The sequence below is a fragment of the Gadus chalcogrammus genome, chromosome 7 (genome assembly GCF_026213295.1).
Source record: "Gadus chalcogrammus isolate NIFS_2021 chromosome 7, NIFS_Gcha_1.0, whole genome shotgun sequence".
NCBI classification, from domain to species: Eukaryota; Metazoa; Chordata; class Actinopteri; order Gadiformes; family Gadidae; genus Gadus; species Gadus chalcogrammus.
In genome coordinates this window covers 28,445,012-28,465,951 of record NC_079418.1, presented here as the reverse complement: position 1 = coordinate 28,465,951, position 20,940 = coordinate 28,445,012, and the positions used below count along the sequence as shown (strand labels likewise).

Sequence of the window (20,940 nt, the reverse complement as noted above, 5' to 3'; positions counted from 1 at the left end):
TCGATAAAACATCGGCCCTCCTTCATAACGTATCGTTGTCATGGTTGACGTTCATCCGTTAGGTGGCGATAGATGCACCAGTCACCTGGAGCACGGTTGAAAAGTAAAGTGGGCGGTGTTTTTTATCTAAACACTTTGCAACCCAATGGTTGCCATTTAATATTTCATCCTAGGCGCATGGATTGCGGCTTCCGTACTGTGATTTTTTTTCCGCCCGCCTTGGATGCTGCAAGGATCAGGGAGTGAAACTGAGAAGACTACCAACATCCTGCCCACAGTCTTTCATACTATTTAACCTCAATTGTGAAAATTCGGGTAAAGCATATATAGCGAAGGAGCGTTTGTTGCGACCTTTTACACCATAGGAAAAGTGAAGCAAAAAGAGCCATAGAGATGGACCGCTGGAAAGGCAGAGTGGCTCTGGTGACGGGAGCCTCGGTGGGGATCGGAGCGGCTGTTGCGCGGGCGCTGGTCCAGCACGGCATGCGGGTGGTCGGCTGCGCCAGGAGTGTTGACAAGATAGAGGTGAGCGCCCCGAACATCCAGCCCCGGTGCCCCGGACTCTATGGGCTGACCACAGCCTAGCTCGGTCAGGGTTAGCAGCACTGCTAATGTCCGCCGCGCTACAAAAACCAAGTCGTGCTTTGTTGTTATGTATAGAAGTACCCCTATGACGTATAGAGGTGCGATTGCAACTTTTATGGTTACATTTGAAGTACCACGTAAGGCTGTTGGGGAAGGCCTATGTTCAGCGAAATGTATGGGAAGGCGGTTCAACAGGGGGGTCCTCGTCATCGAATATGAACTCAGCGATATGTCGGCCGTGTGTGTATGGAATGAACTGCTTGATGGGCACCGGCCTTATTAGCCCGATCACCCCATAATCCGAGTCCAGAAGAGGATACTTTCTCTTTTGCATACAAAGATGAACATTTCTTTCGCATCTTCTTTCTCATAGATAGCCTACACTGTTAGTTTCTGTAGCAGTCTGCTATCAAGTTCCTGAAGAAATTAAATCGGAATATCGGTAATCAAATCGAAATACATAAAGAAAACAAACTATTAAGATTGAAGAAATACTCAGGTTGTCATAGTTGGTAGGCCTACAACACATTGCTTGCATGGGGCAGCGTTTGTTGGGCGTGTTAATTATTCAAGCTTGGGATATTGGCAAGCTAAAATGATGACATGATGGGACACCGCTGTGAGACAGTAAACAAAACCAACAGCCTGGTATTCATGCTGGCGTTTTTAACACCCAACATTTTCCTTAGTAGCATTAATCTGTGCCCTGCGGTTTATAAATAGTTGTTGTTTTATGAGACGATAAAGTTGTCCACTAAAAGTAATGTGTAAGGAGGACATATGTGTTACATGATCTTAATAGTCTAGATCTTTCCTATTAAATAGTTCCGCCACCGGTCTGAATTGTTTAATCAGGATGTGAGAAGTATAGTGGTGTTAATAAAGAAGGTGTAACAATGTATTCACTTCACCCCTCGAAGATTATATAACATCCAGTGAGAGTGTGTAGGACAGTCTACCTTGCCCCTGCTTTTATAGTGGGCACTTCTGTCAAGTTGTGAAGTTTGACCACATTTACTGCCAGCAGTGCTGTCCACACCTGCTATATTTAGGGAGCTATACGTGCATCGTACATTTCCCATGCGTTCTACCCCTCAAATTGTGTCACTATGCCGTTCGAGTAAAAGTTTGAGTAGACTTGTAGGCACATTGCTCTACGAAAGTTTTGCAGTCACTGAATAACTTTTTCATAGATATTTAATGATGTATCCTCTTTCCTATTAAAACATGGATTATAGATCACTGGCATTCTTAAAGTTGTTTTGTTGTGGTGCTTACATTCTTATAAACTTCTCTTCTTTTTTGAGTCAAAACACTGTTACGCCATAGCCTCCTTCATTCATGCTCAAGTCACATGACTTCTGTCAACCATTAACCTGTGACAGCCCTGTCCTTGACTACAAGACATACAATGGTTTATTGTTTTACAGCACCCATATAATTACAATTTCAGTTTGAAAGTCGAAAAACACATTCAAAATCTTTTATAGCCACACCTCTATTAAAGGCAATCAATGGGATTGATTCAACTGATAAAATAATAATTAAGCTGCGTGGAGCAAACAGATGATTGCACTTCTATGTCTTGGAGCCATAAGAAGTACAGCCTACCATCTGGGCCTGGGCCCAAGGACAGAGGGAGGATTGTACCCTCCTCTGCCCGCTACGAACACTGTGGTCGCTTCACTTGTGTTGGATGACTTGTAATGGCTGCCACAGGCCGTCACGTAGGATTCATCATTGCCTTCGATTGTTTTGGCAGATGGTGCAATACAAGATCACTTCAGGTCAGATTAGTTTGTACAGTCCTTATTAACGTTTACAGTCACAGGCCCACGTTAATTGAGACCCCCTAACCCTGATTGCCTCTAAAGGGCCAGAAGAAGCACCTCAAACCACCAGAGGGACCTTGAGAAGGAGCCCAGAAGATGAATGCCTCCTTCCATGGGACAGCTAGAGGTGCAGCACCCTAACAGGAAAAAGCAATGTTATTTGTTCATTTGTTACGTAACCAATGTAACACGTACAGTATTGCACACTGTACAACGTTTCCCCTGGAAAATACTTCCCAACAAAAAACAAGTCGATCTCCTAACTTGGCCCCGACCTGCGTTAGCCAAACCACGTCCGACGTCACGTGTTGTGCCACCGTCTGTTTTTCAGGACGTTTTTTCTCCGCCCGGCAGACAAAAGACAGAGCGAGAGCGAGCGAGCTGAGCGGTGATCTCACTGTTGTCCATGAGAATGTGGAGTAGGCAGCGGGGTGAAAACAATGAGCCGGCGTGTCACCATGGACCCAGGGCTGGAATGGAGAGAGAAAAAAACAAAAAATAGCCGCTTCCATAGTCAGTAGGAGAGTCTGTCCCTGAGCCACAAAGTGGCTATGTCACTCGAAAGGCCTGTGAATGGATGCACAATTTATCACTTGTGCTCCAAAAGGCAAACTCGGTGTACAATATGGCCGTATAACTGAATGATAGCGCCGGGGTTTCGAGTAGCTGTGTGGCTGGATTTCCTCCCTTTTAGATGTTGCGTTAAAGGGTTAGGAGTTTCTAGGGGCTTATAATGTGGTTTACTAGCTCATAACAGCTTTCCTCCATGTTCTGAGTCCAGTTATGTAGTCCTACTGTGCATCGTGCCCATTCGTTCCTCAATTTGGACTACAAACGAGAAAAATCTGTAAAACATTGGTTGGTTCTTTGCTGAGGTGATGTGGTCCTTGTCACCATTCAATTCAAAATAACTCATCCCTTTTGCTGCTGTGACTGCTGATAGACCTTAGGAGTTAAATACGAACGATCAAAATTAAAATAATGTTCCACGTGTACGCATTATTCTTCTGAAGCATCATTTCTGAATGAATATTCCTAATATATTATAAGCCTTACTGTTCTTTTTATTATAGTCATCTCTGGCTGAGCTAACCGTGGCTAGTTTATGTGAATGAGGTTACGGTGTTGTGTGAGCCATGCAAACCCCTTAACTAAGCCATCCTTTCAACTAGCAGCTGACACGCACTTATATCAGTTAACTGACCATTACCAAAATACCTCGTCCTGGATCATCTCATCTCATTGTATGATTATAGGAGTTATGGTGGTAGCCATGTGATAGGAAATTTGGAACAGATTTAAAATGGGATATTTTTTAAATCTTGGGTCGGTTGGGCGTCCCACAGTTAAGAGTTTGATTGGATAAGACAGAACCAGTGTGCCTTTGTTCCTCTGTGTGTGTGTGTGTGTGTGTGTGTGTGTGTGTGTGTGTGTGTGTGTGTGTGTGTGTGTGTGTGTGTGTGTGTGTGTGTGTGTGTGTGTGTGTGTGTGTGTGTGTGTGTGTGTGTGTGAGAGAATGGTGGGGGTACACTTTCCTTCCTGATCCTCAGACAAACAGTTTGTGGAAGGGGGTCTCCAAGTCATTTTAAATTCTCAGACTCTACATTGAGGGAAAAAATACTCTGCAGTGAGTGTGTGTACGTGCATGCATGTGTAATGGTATGCTGGTGGGCACAGCGTTTGAAATTAGAAAGGGAACTATACATAAGTGCTACCAAGGCCGTGTGCCAGCAGGGAGCTGTAATCAAATGGTGGGCAGAAAGGGAATGAGTGAGAGGAAAGAGAAGGTTCAACCAAGGCTCCATCACAACCAGACAGACCAGGTTCACCAGGTTCATTATCCTCCCAGAATAATTGAATAAGGGGTCTGGGAGGGTGATGAGGAGAATGTGAATTAGATTGCACTCTTAACAGAGGCCAAATTGGATTTGTGGCTTGGCGCACATTTGACACTGGAAACAATTCACTCTCGTCAACCGCAGCTTGAATGGACCCGATTTGGCGGATTCAAACCCACGTTTGGCTTGCCTCTTGAATATTTGATTCTGGATGAAAATGGTCACTTTTTTTTTCCTGATCAAAAATAAAGAGATGAATGAAATTGTGTTGTATGGTGGCTGCTGGGCATCACACTGGCTTCAGGTACTAAAGGAAGGCTTGTTGTCCAGTGTAGGAGACTGGCACCTTTTGAACAGGCTCCCCGGTCCCTGGTAAGAATGCTCTGCCAGCGGTAGTCACATTACAGCAACAAACACACACTTGAATGATGCCTTGTTCTCATGAAAGCCCTGTGAACGGAAGTCTCAAGATCCCATTTCATATCTGATGAATCAGTCGTTTTTCATGCAGATGAAGACGTCAAACCTGAACTGAACTCTATGAAGAAGAAAAATATGATGATCATCGTTAATAACATCTTCATTTCCCACAGCTTAACCAGTAACCATTCATTCATTTCATTCATATTTGGCGGTGAATCGTTGGTCGATGGGCGAGTGCCAAAACCGTTGATCCCCCCCCGGCGACTCCCCACGCCGTCGGGGCCTCGTCCCGCGCCTATCCCCCTTCAGTGGCTGTCTGGCTGCGCGAGATTAGCAGCACACCGGACATTACGTGTAGTATCTGTCTGCCCTGATTAGCCATGCCGACAGGGAGACTCTATTCCATTGCTTTGGTTGACCTTTTTTGCTTCTTCTTTTTTAGGCTAAAGTGACTCATTGCCGTAAAGATGACCTTTGTTTGGTGTCAACATTCAGTCACACTCTTCTCTGACCTCCTGACTCGTTATGACAGGCTCTGTCGCAATTTTGAACTACGCCCTCGTTCCTACCTCACTTTAGGATGATATTAGGCTTTATTTCAACTTTCAAATACTGTTTTATCTGCTTTAATCCAAAGCAGATACCTGAGAATTCAGAGAGCCCCTGGGAGGGAGGTGGTAGTGGTGAAAAAAATGACTACATGTAGATGTAACTCACCGGGAGTTGACCAGAGAGTTGACCACCTTAGCCACTAAGCCACCCTGCCCTCCAAAACAGCGAATGCAGCGAACTGGCCAGGTGTATCCCACTACTACTGGTCCAGCTGGGACAGGTGAGTCCGGGTGTGGTCAGCGGCGCTAAGTCCACAATCACTTGTCTAAAAGGAAAACAAACAACTCCTCTAGTCGTGCCATTGTGTGTTAATGAACCGGGAAAGCCAATCACTCATGAATCGTTCCCGCGTGTGCAAAGTTCGGATGTTTGACCGTAACTGCTTCTCAGGAACCATAGATACCGGCGAGTGACCCCGCCTTTGCCCCAGTGCCCTCCGCCCACCTCTCTATCTTCTCCCCGACAAGCCGTCTTCAGAGAGGACACGCTGATTAATTCAGACCCGGGCTGATTCCCCGAAGAAAGCGGCGGCTGATAACAAGGCAGTTTATCTCCAGGCGCCCCCCCCCCCGCTGATTGCACTGTGCCCTCTGGGATTGAGCCGCCATAAAGGTGGAGCTCTGTGAACCTTTGGACCTTCAGAGCACCACTGTCTCATCATGGTGTGAGAAGGGGGTTATCTCCGGCGGTGTCGCAAGGCTTTTATGTCCCTGCCATCTTTGACCTTCTACCCCCCCCCCCCCCCCCCCCCCCCCCACCCCTGTGTAGACCTGAGTCCACCGCAAAAAAAGTAAACGCAAAGAAAGGCTCAGCATGGGGTGTGTCACATGATTGCTTTATCGGGAAAACAATATGCTTAGTGAGTAGACAAAGGCCGATGCAGATAATAAATACCTGGAGCCGGAAGCCAGTTGTAAATGAGAAGGCTTCAGGAACAAACAATTGTAAAGGGATTACATCTCGCTAGCTCTTTATATCCCAGAAGTTGATGTAGAGTTTCTCTCAGGGGCAGGATGGAAGTAATCTTAGACTGGACCAAACGCAAGTACATTATGTCCTGAATGATCATTTTGATGAAAAACTGATAACGTAGCAGCAGAATGTGAATCGAATTTCACCGTATCTTTTCAATCAAGTGATCCCATCATGTGTTTGTTGCAATTTCATCCACATTCACCTCTCTCTCTTGCCTCTTATATTGGTGTCCCCCTAGTTCGTGTCTATTCTCTCTCTCTCTCTCTCTCTCTCTCTCTCTCTCTCTCTCTCTCTCTCTCTCTCTCTCTCTCTCTCTCTCTCTCTCTCTCTCTCTCTCTCTCTCTCTCTCTCTCTCTCTCTCTCTCTCTCTGACTGTCTCTCTTTTTCTCTCTGACTGTCTCTCTTTCTCTCTCTCTCTGAGTGTCTCTCTCTGAGTCTCTCTCTCTCTCTCTCACTCGCACCACACGCTGTTTTCTTCGGTACCTCACTGGACAACAGACGGGCTAATGAGGAGGAAAATGTGTGGTGACAGGGCCGGGTGGTGTTGTGTGCTCAAGGTACTCAGGAGAACGCGCTGTCGGGATATCAAAAGGATGGCGAGGGGGTGGCGGGCGGGTGGGGGGGGGGAGGTTGTTATTATCGCAAGTCTTCTCAGGAAGAGCCGGACCTCATGCCGTAAAGCCTTTTGGGTTAGGAGATTAACCGTCCATGGGCGTCGACACGCGATAAGAGGGGGAGAGAGGAGGGCTGCCCCACCCCGACCTCCGGAACCGCCCCCCTCCCTGCTGCTCTGAGACTAAGGTGTGTGGAACGACTGGGATTCGCACCCAGAACCTCTCGTTAGAACACCCCGTAACCACTAAACCACTACACTCTCTGGAACGATATATGTATCACCGTTTTCTATTAGTGCCTTGAGGTTGGTGGGTGTGTGTGTGTGTGTGTGTGTGTGTGTGTGTGTGTGTGTGTGTGTGTGTGTGTGTGTGTGTGTGTGTGTGTGTGTGTGTGTGTGTGTGTGTGTGTGTGTGTGTGTGTGTGTGTGTGTCGTGAATGATTGATAACAGGGGAGGGGCGGGTTGCCTTGGGGGGGGAGGGGGAGGGGGGGTAGCTAACCTTGCATAACAGACACCTGCAAGGGTCACCAGGCAATGTGTCACCACTTGGCTGTATGACCGCCGCCACCTCCGTACAGCATGCCGGGAGGGACCCGAGGTTGGGTGTGTTTGGTTGTGTGTGTCTGTTACCCTGTGTTTTTGTCCAAAGGTTTGTGTTTCTGTTCATTGTGTGTTTAGAATGACTCTGTGTTTGTGTGTGTGTGTTACTGTTTGTTCGTCCAAATGTGTGTGTTTTTCTGGTCATTAAATGTTTAGAATTACTGTGTGTGTGTGTGTGTGTGTGTCTGTGTGTGTTTTATATACGATGATAAAGCCATTTAGACTCACTCCCACGTGACAGCTGGCTGAAGAGAGGCTGTACATTGTTGATGCTGCCACAGTGTGCCACAGTGTCAGCACTATACGCCCCCTGGCCCCTCTCAGATCAATGGCTCATTTTAAAGGCCATGTGAATGATGCGCTCTGAGCTGGGTCAATAACGTGTGTGTGTGTGTGTGTGTGTGTGTGTGTGTGTGTGTGTGTGTGTGTGTGTGTCTGTGTCTGTGTGTGTGGCATGGCACTGCTTGTGCTTTGCAAGGCATAGCATTCAACACGTTGGCCAGTCGCACTACGTAATGACACTGATCCAGGTCTGCACGTCAATACACCACCACAGGTCACACACACACACACACACACACACACACACACACACACACACACACACACACACACACACACACACACACACACACACACACACACACACACACACACACACACACACACGCGCTTGCATGCCCGTATGCATACATAGTATCCATGAACCACACCTCGCAGAGGAATCCCTAGAAGTAGACTTCTCCATTCAATTCTCAGGGTCTAACACACCTCACCTGTTGCCACGGTGAACCGGTCTTCAAGGGCAGAGGGTGTCCTGCTATTGGTCAAACACTGCTCAGGGCTCAAGGAAATGCACGCACGCAGTGAGCGCCCACACGGGAAGGAATCTGAGAAATGCAAGAGTTCAACTTGCGCACACACAAACGCACATGGACAAACAGCGCACACACACAAAATATGGGACATACCTTAGAAACAGTAAAGGTTGCCCGCAGAAAATGTGGGAGTTAAGGTGTAGGGTTTTTCCGGCAGACCGCGCGGGGGGGGGGGGGGTTCTTAACAACAATGTCAAAATAACTGAAACAAACAGTCAAACAATTTGTGCAATTTTCTGACAACGTTGTTAATGTGGCAGGCGTGTTTTGCTTAAGCGGACGCCTAAGCTGTAAAGTGCTGTCAGAAACCCTGCAGTATAAGATCCTATCACTTATATATATAAAACACGTCTATTTTGAACTCCATGCAGCACTCGGTTGGTTGTGTGATCTTGGTTTGCTTTCAATCTACATTCCAATCTCTCACTCTTTATCTGTGTGTCTCTCCCTGTTTCGATCTCTCTGTCGCACTCTCTTTGTATCTCTCGCTCTGTGAGTCTCTCTCTCTTTGTATCTCTCGCTCTGTGAGTCTCTCTCTCTCTGTCTCTGTCTCTGTGTCTCTCTCTGTCTCTGTCTTTGTTTCTCTCTCTCTCTCTCTCTCTCTCTCTCCCTCTCTCCCTCTCTCCCTCTCTCCCTCCCTCTCCCCCTCCCCCTCCCTCCCCTTAAAGGACCTATCTCCCCCCCCTCTCTGAGCTGCTGAGCTCCTTCCTTCCTAACCCGTCACTCTCTCGCTGCAGTGAGTGAGGAAGGTGTGTGTCAGAGCTCGCCTCCTGCAGAAATGTGATCCAGGCGTAATGGTGCGAGTGTCTTGGCGCTTTAGCCCATGTAATGCCCTAACGTGGGGATAATCCCGGTGTAAAAGGGGAGGAGGAACAGGGGAAAGGTTTAGCAACTGCTCCCATAACTCCCAGTAGCGAGGGGGGGGGTGAGTGTCCGAGATCCAAGAAGAAAAGTCACAGATAATATCAATGTCTGAGGAATGTGTTGGCTTCACTTCTAGGTAATAGGATATAATTTTTCAGGTAAAACGGGTTGTTTGCCTTAGAATAGGGCAGCAGAGGATTGGAATTTGATTAGCTCATGCCGAGACAGGCTGGGCAGCTGTGTGTTACTTGAAGGGAGGCGGAAATATGTTGTGATGTAATTGGTTAAAGTCATACGCCTGCAGCCACGTAAACATCATTGCATAACGTTCTGAGTTGGGTCTCTGTTGCTGTACTCGAAGAAGCTACATTGATTCAAAACGGATGTTATGTAACGACCTGAAGTCTCGGTTGGTTGAACAACGGTCCAATCAGATTTCGTGGCGTGTTCGACACACGGGTTGGCTCGGTGTAACTCGTTAAGGTTAGGCTTCAGTCAGCACATCCCCAACTGAACGTTGGATCACTTGAGAGAGGTCATGTGATCTCTGCATCATCATCATCCCCATCATCTGGTTGCCAGCGGGCCACATTGGACCGGGCCCAGTCCCCCCCCCCCCCCCTCCGAGACTGGCATCCAGAGACAGACAGCATGTGACTGGGGCAGCTGTGCCAGACGAAGGGGGGGGGGGGGGGGGGGGGACTGTCATCAGACTCCCTGGGGGGCAGAGGAGGACCAGCTGATTCTGGGGGTGGGGAGAGGGGGGGGGGGGGGGGTTTGGCCTGTGCTGCTCGGCTGACACGCGATGGCAAACTAAAATCTGTTTTGAATCGGAGGAGGTAAACCTGTTGAGCCGAAGCTTGATTCTCCGTCGCACGCTCATGGATTCGCGCCGCTGTCGGTGTGTGAGGTTTATTTCATCCGTGCAAAGCAGATTTCGACAGCTTCATAACCATCTAAATAATATAATACTAGCCAGTGGTTGATTCAGGGAGTGTTTTACCCTGCTGTAGAGCACTCTGCTCGGCGTTGGTACGGCTTGTGTTAAAGAGGGCTAGACAACAAGGATGGATGGGGGGGAAAAAAAGACTGACAGGCACACTCGCCACCGTTATGGGGGAACTGCTCCCTGTGGTCAATACACCACCACGGGACACACACACACACACACACACACACACACACACACACACACACACACACACACACACACACACACACACACACACACACACACACACACACACACACACACACACACACACACTTCCGCCGTCCAAGGCAGGGAGTTCAGAAACCCCAGTCAGACCTCCCCAGAACCCGCCCCCCCCCCCCCCCCCCCCCCCCCATCCATATGTCCGCCACCATCTGTCATCAGGTCATCATCAGGTAACCAATCAGGAGTCGACCCCATAGGCTCAGCCCTCCCCTTCTCCCTCTGGTCTCTCTAGAAGCTGGCAGCCGAGTGCCAGAGCGCGGGCTACAGCGGCACCCTGATCCCCTACAAGTGCGACCTGTCCAACGAGGAGGACATCCTGTCCATGTTCTCGGCCATCAAGACGCTGCAGCAGGGCGTGGACGTGTGCATCAACAACGCCGGGCTGGCCCACAGCGAGCCGCTGCTCAGTGGCAAGACGGAGAGCTGGAGGAACATGATCGACGTGAGCTGGGGGGCGCACGCACGCACGCACGCACGCACGCACGCACGCACGCACGCACGCACGCACGCACGCACGCACGCGAGCATGAGCACGCACGCACGCGAGCATGAGCACGCACGCACGCGAGCATGAGCACTCACTCACTCACTCACTCACTCACTCACTCACTCACTCACTCACTCACTCACTCACTCACTCACTCACTCACTCACTCAAGACTCACTCACTCACTCAAGACTCACTCACTCACTCAATCACTCACTCACTCACTCACTCACTCAAGACTCACTCACTCAATCAATCAATCACTCACTCACTCAAGACTCACTCACTCACCTAAGACTCACTCACTCACTCACTCACTCACTCACTCACTCACTCACTCACTCACTCACTCACTCACTCACTCACTCACTCACTCACTCACTCACTCAGGACACATTAGTAGAGAGAACACAACAACAACAGGAAGAGTAATTTCATTGGATTCAGAGAGAGGAGATCAGAGAGACATTTATCATCCCAAAAGGGCTTATTGATATTGCAGTGCAAAAAATCCTTAAAACATGAGGTTATAGCCCTACGTTGGCACGAAGGGAGATTCCATCTCTGCCCGGTGGCTGAACCCGTGGCTAGTGCCCTGACCATGTAGGGATTACGACTTGTATAGACCTGGGTTTGCTTCCCATGTTGGACTATGCTACATGTCCGTCCCTCTTGTATAGACCTGGGTTTGCTTCCCATGTTGGACTATGCTACAGGTCCGTCCCTCTTGTATAGACCTGGGTTTGCTTCCCATGTTGGACTATGCTACAGGTCCGTCCCTCTTGTATAGACCATGGGTTTGCTTCCCATGTTGGACTATGCTACATGTCCGTCCCTCTTGTATAGACCTGGGTTTGCTTCCCATGTTGGACTATGCTACAGGTCCGTCCCTCTCCGCTCAAGCCCCCTTTTCCTGTCTCTCTTCACTCACCTTTCCATAAAGGCACAAAAAAGCCAATACAAATAAATAACTGAACCACTACGGCTTTGGTGGCATCAGCTATACCATTCAATTGGATATATTTTCGAATTAAAAACATTAACAAACAGTTTTGGTGGGCCGATGCCAGTTTGTCTATATTTTTGCAATGCTCAAATCATCATTTCATGACAATGCATTCTATCAACGACATTAACACAAATATGATCTTAGTCGAAACGTGTGTTGTACAGATGAAAGATTAAGAACATTAACCAACCAACAACACATCTGATGACTCGTACCCGGGCGTCTGTTGTGTTTGGCTTGGCTTGGCAAGTCTAAGGTGTGTTGCCTTGCATTGTGCCGCTGTCATCAAAATCCACACACGTGACCCGGACACACACACACATATGGCATCGCCCCACTGAACACACTTGACACACATTAACACACACACACACACACATGGTAACGGGGCCTACTGATCTTTTGTACTTTGGTTATTATCCTTCTTTTATTTTAATCTTTTTATTGGAGGAATTATTATCCTTGTTTAACCACTATTGTGGAGTAACATCCTTCAAGTGTGTGTGTACGTACACTTAAACTTCATTATCCTTTTACAGTTCATTGTATAAACCCTCTCCCAGTGCCACTTCCAGTATCCCCACTCTCTCCTTGCCAAGAGGAAAGGGGCTCACCGTGTGATGAAAGCCTCCATTATTTCACTTTCTTTACACTTTGACTCACTCCTCCCCCACCTCAGCTCCCCCACCTCAGCCCCCCCACCATCCTGTCAGGCATTTCTCACACCGACCCCAACCGTTGTCATGACAGCCTGGTTGAGCGTGCACACAGTGTATGGCGGTGTATTTATAGCCTGTTTAATCTGTGCACACTGACCTTGTTTTTGTCACCTACCCCCTACACACAACCGCCGCCACGTTAGCTCGTGGCGTCCCCCAAGGTCACCATGGACCTGGCCTAGAGGGTCGTAGGCGGGCGGGACGCGGGAAGGTTCCGGGTTCACACACTGTACAGCTCCCCCGAGTCCCCATGAGCCATTGACATCCAGGCGGCTGTCATCAGATAGCTAGCTAGCTAGCCTGTAAAAATGTTTATTCATGTATTTATCAATGAAAAATACATAAATGTGTCCATATCCATTTGATGACGTTATAAGTTATAAGTTGTCTGTGTATTTATGTCTTGATGTGTATGTTTCTAAAGTGGTAAAACCTCCACTGACTATATACAGTACTTACTATACTGTATATACTGTATATGAGTTACACAGATCTGTGCAACTCGTTTACAGTATCCATTGTTTGAACAATGGATGTGAAGAGACCGTCTACGTCTTAACGGAGCACATTTTCTCTGCCTGCAGGTCAATGTCATGGCGTTGTCTATCTGTACCCGAGAGGCCTACAAATCCATGAAGGAGAGGAATGTGGATGATGGCCACATCATCAATATTAACAGGTGTGTTATGCAACCCGTCCACCGCCCGACAGGAGATGTGACTCAGGCAATACCGCAAATATGTTCTAAGTGAGGCGGGGTCGTTGTGTTTTTGTAAGAGTTGCGTAAAAGCTCAAGGTGAAGCTTGTTACCGCATGGGGAGAATACCTGAAGGAGGGGCGTCATCGGGTAGAGCGCCTACCATATAGGCTAAGTCCTGAACGCCCCTCTGTCTCCCATACCTGCTCTCTATCTCACTCTGTAATTTTCCGTAAAAATGCAAAAAGAAATCTTTAAAAAAAAGGAAGGAAGGAAGGAAAGAAATGGAGCGCAAAACAAGGAACACACGCTCTGTGTAGGAGTTTATTGTCATAGACCATAGTGAAGTTTGTTTGCGTGTTTTTGTTTTTTTAGCTTGGCTCTACTCGCGTGCCTTTCACCTTAAGAGGGAAAGCAACGCAAGCTAATGCTTGATGGTCTGAGTTTTTAGGACTATTTTCCCCCAAAATACTAAATTTTTGACGTTTGTGTTTTTTTGTTTCTTGTAGCATGGGCGGCCACCGAATGGTGCCGAGCGCCGACGAGCACTTCTACTGCGCCACAAAGTACGCTGTGACGGCGCTCACTGAGGGGCTGAGGCAGGAGCTCCGCGAAGCCAAGACGCACATCAGGGCCACGGTAAACACACCAAACCCCCTAGCGCTAGGTCCAACTAGCCCGTGGCTAGGGTCTCAACTAGCCCAACGCTTGGGTTTAGCTAACCCAGAGCTAGGGCCTTAACTAGCCTAGTGCCTAGGCCTGAACTAGCCCAGAGCTAGGGTCTGAACTAGCCCAACACCAGGGTTTAGCTAGCCCAGTGCTAGCTAACTCAATAATGGGGCCGCAGCTGACCCCGGGCTAGGATTTAAACTATCCCATTGCAAGTCTCAACTAGCCCAGTGCTAAAGATTCAACTAGCGCACTGCTAGGGCTTTAACTACTATCTAGATGCCTCTGCACAGAGACAAACACCCATGTTGAACGGTCAGTGTATTGGACTGAAACTCAATCCAGAGGCTGGATGTTAGAAACGGAACGTCCAGACAAATCAATAAGTAGGTACATTTAGAAACCTGATTCCATATCCAAAGGGAGGGATCGGGAGGGCATGAAAGTGCCCTGCCTCCTTTCCCTCAAACATACTGAATTATGTTGCCTCGCAGGTGAGGACGCTAGGCATTAAATTGGTGTGTTCGTGCATGTACATGTGTACATCCTTAGGTGTGTGGCCATAAAGCCCTTGTTTTTGTTCCCTTGCTCTTCCCTAGTCGATATCCCCTGGGATCGTGGAGACAGAGTTTGCGTTCCGACACCACGACAGTGATCCCCAGAAGGCCGCCGCGGTGTATGAGAGCATAAAGGTAGGGCAAGCACTCTCTGGACAGGAAGTTGTCATCCGAGGCAAATTTGGCAGACATTAAAAAAATATATATATATCATTCATTTGATATTCATACGTTATATGATATTCATTCATTTTCCCTTTTTAGTGTTTGAAGGCCGAGGATATAGCCAGCGCAGTCACTTATGTCCTCAGTGCCCCTCCTCATGTGCAGGTAAAACTCATCTCTCTCATGATCGCTCTTTTTTAATTGCTCTCAATCTCGCTCTCTCTTGATATCTCCTGTTGATTGTGTCAACGGTCGCCCTTATCCATAACATTGAGTCCAGTAAATTACTGGAAAGTGCTGATGAGATGGGATCTTGTTGCTCATGCATATTGTAGAGCCATGACCGCCACGGTTTACGTTGTTATGTGTTTTGCTTTGTCTAGATCGGAGATGTACAGATGAGGCCCGTGGAACAGGTTTCATAGCGACGAAGCAAAAAAAAAACGAGCTATCAGGGAAGACGAGGGCTGACGGCAGCCGTGTCGACTCCATAATGACCCCTGGTGGCGAAAATACAAACAGCTTACAAACAGCTTGGTGCGGAGAGACCCACAACGAGAGGGTTGAGGGGGGTAATCGATGAGAAAAGCTGCATGATTATTACATCTTTAAGGGTGCGGATGTTCTCAGCCACTCCCTAAATACTACTGAATAGGGTAACCTGGTCTTTTGGAATGTTTTCTTGCCTTGTGAAGAACTAAAGTCAACCGCAAAAGAAAAGCTCCCCAACTAAACCGTGCTGCAGCATACATAACACTGTGCAGAGGACAGCAGGTCACCTTACTTTGTAAGAAAGAGTACAGCAGTGTGTTCTTCTGAGAGTCTAGCATTGATGCACGCATCAGGCTTGTTATTGTTCTTTAGTATCCTTCGGTTTTTAAAAGTCATGCCACATATCTTTACAAATACGAAATGTTAAAGGAGAGTAATTGTTGTTTGTAAGGAAGGATAACAGAAAATATATGTTTTAATGTTTTATAAATATTTTAACATTTTGATTATACATAGACGAGTGTCCTGCTACACACAGTCACGCACGCACGCTCACACACACACACACACACACACACACACACACACACATAAAAAGAGATATATTCTAACCATAGTCGTATGAACCACTCTGACTGATGTTGAGCAGGCATCATTGTTCAGCTTGGCTGTGCGGCATACAGCTAACTCCTTCACCCTAGCTCCAGGATTAATAACTGCACCAATAGGACTGCCCAGGTCATTCAACTGTCTTTTACTTCATTTGATTTACTTTGTTTTGCACAGGGGGGGGGGGGGGGGTCAGTGGATTTTTTTTATATATTGTGTCCATATACACAGCAGTAAATTACCAATAAAGATATTAAAGTTGATCTGCCCTTATGTGACTTTATCGTCAACATTGTGTTCAGCGTTATAGAGTGCAGTCCTATTTGTTTTCGTTAACGTCAACGTTAACTGGAAAACCGAGCGCAACTATTTACTGTATGTTAAAGGCCGAGTGGCGACGTGCTTCATTGTCATGTGGTGTTCAGGTTGTGTTTGGAAAGCTGCAACATGTTTACATTCATATTCAGAGTCATATAGCTGACGCGTTTGTCCAACGCCACTTTGAGCGGAGGCAGTCAAATTGACAACAACCAAAGCATACAATCCATATTGTATGGCCCACAAGAATGCAAGCAAGACCAAGTTTCCAAAAATAGAAAAACCGACTGGACATAATGCAGACTGGCTATTGGAATAAGAATCAATGGTTGGATTTGTTTTGTTTTATTATGAGTGATGGTCTAGTGCATTGCAGGTGTGCATCGCTACAAAGAAAGATATTTTCTAAATACAACATAAGTGTTATAACAAAACAGTTTTCAAATATCAGTTCATTACCAAATAAATATCGCCATATTCCGCATTCGCAATTGCTATGTTACAGCTGGTGTTATCTTCAAAACATCTAGCTAACGTGTCAGTCATCATACTGAAAAATGTACCCAATCTGCATATTATAAATAAATTATTATAAATTTAAATTAAATGGCTTTATAGGACATCTTACACTTCTGGCAAACAGATTTTGACACTGTTGATAAATATTTAATGATGTCGGTCGTTGACAACCCATTCTGGCATTACGAAAAACTCCAAACACAAAGTTCACCGCACACTTTCCTGCAGGAGCCAGGCGACGTGTCTTCTTTCAGAGCCTTTTGATGAATCACTGTGACTGATTGATACTCAAGAGGGATGGTTCAGTATCAGAGACTTGTCTGAAACTGAAAGTTCTCTGTCTTGGCCTCGCTGGTGATAGCCAGACTCCCTGGGTGTACCGTTTCTCCTCCTCCGAGGTCCAGCTCTGACTTCCTGTCCAGTCCGTAAGGTGTGATCGACTGGCGCAGTTTCTGTGGGCAGAGACGATGAGGGGTATCAGAATTGTGGTGGCGTTTAGCTTTCAACAGGAAAAAAGTGTGTGCTTGTATGTGTGTGTGCGTGAGTTGATGTGTGTGCTTTTGTGTGTACGTTGGTGTGCGTGAGTGAGTGAGTGAGGGAGTTAGTGTGTGTGTGCATGTGTGTGCGTACGTGTGTGTTTGTCTGCATGTGTGTGTGTGTGTACCTCTGTGATGGACCCTGGCAGGACCCATAAGGTGTGAACGGCTCCCAGGGGGATCCAGATGATGGACCCCAGGGCGATGACCCAACCAACCCCCTGGGCCCAGCCAGGGAAGACGTAGTCCTCGTAGCGGGCCGGTTTGAACTGGATGATGCTGAAGATGAGGATCACCTGTCATCGGCGAGAGACAGAGAGGTCTGGGGTCTGATTAAACGGCCATGTCACCCTGAACACGCCCGATCTCGTCTGATCTCGGAAGCTAAGCGGGGTCGGGCCTGGTTAGTACTTGGATGGGAGACCGCCTGGGAATACCAGGCGCTGTAAGTGGTGGTGGGTGGCGGGCGGCGGCCAATAGGGGGCACTCTTCCCTCTGGCCCCTTCACTCATCAATCCCGATGCCCCAGTGCATTGACGGGGACACTGTGCTGTGGAAGGTGCCGTCCTTCGGAGGAGACGTAAAACCGAGGTGCTGACTCACTGAGGTCGTAAAAGATCCAAGGAAACTTCGCAAAGAGTAGGGGTTACCCCAGTGTCCTGGCCCAATCAGGCTTATTCAATCTGCCCCCCCTAATAATCGTCCTGTACAATTGGCTGACTCATTAATTCTCATTAATCCTCACTCTCCACCTCAAGCTGGTGTGTGGTGAGCGTTCTGGCGCAGATTGGCTGCCGTGCATCACCCAAGTGGGTGCTACACACTGGTGGTGGTGAGTTAGGTCCCAACCTTCACTGTTAGCGTCTTTGGGTCATTGAAAAGTGCTATATAAATATAATGAATTATTATTTATTATTATTAAATATAGCTCAAGGCTCGTGAGTCCCATTGATTTGTGCGAAAAGACAGATTGCTGACTCACAGTGATGAGTACAGGGGCAACGATGAGCCAACAGAACTTGAAGTAGATGTTTGCCCCTTTCCCTGTCATCTCCTCCAGACAGCCTGAGAGACGCTTCACTCCTGGGAAACACAGTTGGACCAGTTAGCCTAGCCGCACAATATATTTGATACACTTCTTTTTTTTTCTGTTGATCCATAGCAAACGGCCGTTATTAGTGACCAGTATTCACATTATCGAGCAAATAATAAATCAAACACACAAAAAAATACTTATTATTAATAGGCTCGGCTCACCGTAAATCCAACAGGTGGCGATCACCTCGAAAAAGGCCAGAAACAGAATGGACACAATGGCGGTGTAATGATCCATCAGCTGGAACACATAGATCCCCACCTGCACGCAAGGGTGTGGTGCTTACTCGCAAACAGTCACACAAGTTCAAATCACATCGATTTACTGCTAAATGAAACAATGAATGCTGAGGAAGGATAGTGCAGTGTAGGGTTCTCGACCCACAGATGAAAAGGTACTGAGTTCTATCCCGTACTTGTAGGCACTTTGAGACATAAATGTTAAGGGCCCCTATATTACCACAAGGGGTCAGTGTTGCTACTGCATTTTAAAGTCGTTTCTAAATCTGTCCTGACCGTGCCCTTTGACATAGTCAATATAGAAGTGGGAGTGTCCATCTATGTATGATGGATAAATTAACCTGTTGGCACAGTTCACTGTGTAGGCGAGTAGACAGATCTAACCAGCTTTAATTTATTATCTTAATCATTATCTTAATTCACTGTACCTCGCATTGAATAAAAGTGTCTCTAAAATAACTAAATAGTGAAATAGAGGAAGGCAAGCATGTTGGGTGAACTATTGTAGGCTCGTTGGCCCGGTAGTGTACAGTAGGCCTACCATTCTCACGATAAGATAAGAAATTCAATTAATGCCTAACTGGAAATGGGTTTTCGGTCAGCTTAAAACGTTACTTATTTTCGGGTTCAAAGTGCCCCCATACCTGCAAGACGTAGGGAATCCCGAACAGAAAGGCCACGCTGCAGACTGCCAAGACGAACAGCTCCTTCCGCTTGAAGTAGCGGTTCAGCTGCTTGCCGTAGCTGTCCTTCAGGCTGGTCACCATCACTTCCACCATGCCGAACTGGAGGGCCACGGCAAAGACAACAACAACAATAACAACAACAATAATGGAACAGACCGGAGATATTTATCGATGGTTTATTACCGGGAGGTCCGCATACCGTTTGCTGGCTGTTTATAAGTTATGAGTAATTTATTAATAACCCATCAGGTGTCTACTGAAACTATTTTACATAAGGTAAAACTTTGGTTCCATTAACACTCACAACTTCACAGCCACTTTGTCACCAGGTTATACATCCTATTTATTTATACTTGTACAGACACAAATGATCCAGTGCAATTATGTTTATACTTATAGCCTACTGTGCAATTATCCTGTGTTATTATATTTTTGGCCTACTGGGCAACTATCATGTGAATTTCCTTATTGAATCCTGTGCAAGGTTAGGCTGTTTATAGTGTAAATTCGTTTTTATATATCTTTATGTTCTTTGCTATTTTTTTTTTCACTCTGTTCCTCTACTTTTAGCTCTTGAGTTGCTGTATAAAGTGAATGCCCCCTGATGTGGCATTTATAAACTTCTAACTTTTAACGTTTAACATATATAATCTTATCCTATATAAGGACAGTTAATGAATACCAAGACTCTGTCGCGGTCTTAAAACATAAAAGCATCAGGTGACTTTAAACAACGTCCACACCACACTCATCAAAGTCATGTTTCCGCTATTGCCTAGTCATGGTTCTTCGTATATAAACGACTAACAAGGAATTCCAGTCTGTTAACAGGAACCATGTTTCCAACGCAGTTCAGCAGCCATTCCCTCAATCAACTGAAACAACCTAATTCCTCATCCTCATCTTCACTACCGCTTATCCAGGGTCGGGTCGCGGGAGCAGCAGGTCTAGCAGAAAAAATAAACCTCTTAATTGTGTTTTCAAATATTTGAAAAGCCACAAGCGGTTTCAAATCTGCAAGAAGCCCTGCATTAGCTCTGTCACATGACGTACAAATAGTGTGCCTCACAACTAAGTTATTTAGGGAAGAGCGACAACAGACGTGGTGTGTGTGTGTGTGTGTGTGTGTGTGTGTGTGTGTGTGTGTGTGTGTGTGTGTGTGTGTGTGTGTGTGTGTGTGTGTGTGTGTGTGTGTGTGAGTATGTGTCTGCGTGCGTGTGTGTATGTGTATTTGTATGTGTGTATGTGCGTTTGTGAGTATGTGTGAGTGTGCGTGTGTGTCTGCGTGCGTGTGTGTGTGTGTGTGTACCGACCTCGCTGTCCAGGCCTAGGCAGAGCAGCATGAAGAAGAACATCACAGCCCAGAGGGGGGCCAGTGGCATGGTGGCAAAGGCTTGTGGGTACACGACAAACACGAGCCCTGGGCCTGAGCAACACACCGCAGCCAGTCACCAGTGGAACAACAGAGAAAAATGTCCGATCAATACGACACACATTTCCCACTGCAGATACAAGTTGTCAAAGAACCTCAGAGGGGGCGCACAAGACACCTTCAAGAGTTCTTACAGGTTCAAGGCGACTTCCTTCCTACTGGCCTACCGACCGCCGCGAGTGAAAAGTAATTCAAAGCATTTTATCATGCTGTTTGATCTGAGTTGATAGTTGTAGACAGTATATTGTTATTGTCTTTGAATGTGAGCCC

The 20,940-nt window shown here is 47.0% G+C and overlaps 2 protein-coding genes and 1 pseudogene across 2 annotated transcripts in view; 2 read left to right on the top strand and 1 right to left on the bottom strand.

Moving 5' to 3' along the window:
- Positions 1-159: 159 nt before the first annotated feature.
- Positions 160-16,031, top strand: dhrs11a (dehydrogenase/reductase 11a). The gene is made up of 7 exons (XM_056594967.1): positions 160-525; positions 10,673-10,882; positions 13,240-13,334; positions 13,862-13,991; positions 14,621-14,713; positions 14,843-14,908; positions 15,127-16,031. Exons 1-7 carry the CDS (start codon positions 394-396, stop codon positions 15,166-15,168), a joined length of 768 nt encoding a protein of 255 aa, XP_056450942.1. The 5' UTR covers positions 160-393; the 3' UTR covers positions 15,169-16,031.
- A 465-nt stretch (positions 16,032-16,496) lies between these two features.
- si:ch211-283g2.1 (sodium- and chloride-dependent GABA transporter ine) overlaps positions 16,497-20,940 on the bottom strand; it is a 9,342-nt gene continuing 4,898 nt past the window's right edge. The window contains exons 8-13 of the mRNA XM_056594882.1: positions 20,552-20,664; positions 19,197-19,337; positions 18,475-18,574; positions 18,200-18,300; positions 17,346-17,513; positions 16,497-17,133 (exon numbers count right to left, since the gene is read on the bottom strand). Coding sequence (XP_056450857.1) covers positions 16,990-17,133; positions 17,346-17,513; positions 18,200-18,300; positions 18,475-18,574; positions 19,197-19,337; positions 20,552-20,664 — 767 coding nt within the window. The 3' untranslated portion in view covers positions 16,497-16,989. The remainder of the gene's footprint in view (positions 17,134-17,345; positions 17,514-18,199; positions 18,301-18,474; positions 18,575-19,196; positions 19,338-20,551; positions 20,665-20,940) is intronic.
- On the top strand, positions 17,551-17,669 carry LOC130386776 (5S ribosomal RNA; annotated as a pseudogene).

Excerpts from the sequence above, each read along its gene's own strand:
- dhrs11a (XM_056594967.1), top strand. The coding sequence starts at position 394 with ATGGACCGCTGGAAAGGCAGAGTGGCTCTGGTGACGGGAGCCTCGGTG. Across the intron at positions 13,335-13,861 it reads CACATCATCAATATTAACAG|CATGGGCGGCCACCGAATGG; the intron begins GTGTGTTATGCA and ends TGTTTCTTGTAG. Across the intron at positions 14,909-15,126 it reads GTGCCCCTCCTCATGTGCAG|ATCGGAGATGTACAGATGAG; the intron begins GTAAAACTCATC and ends TGCTTTGTCTAG.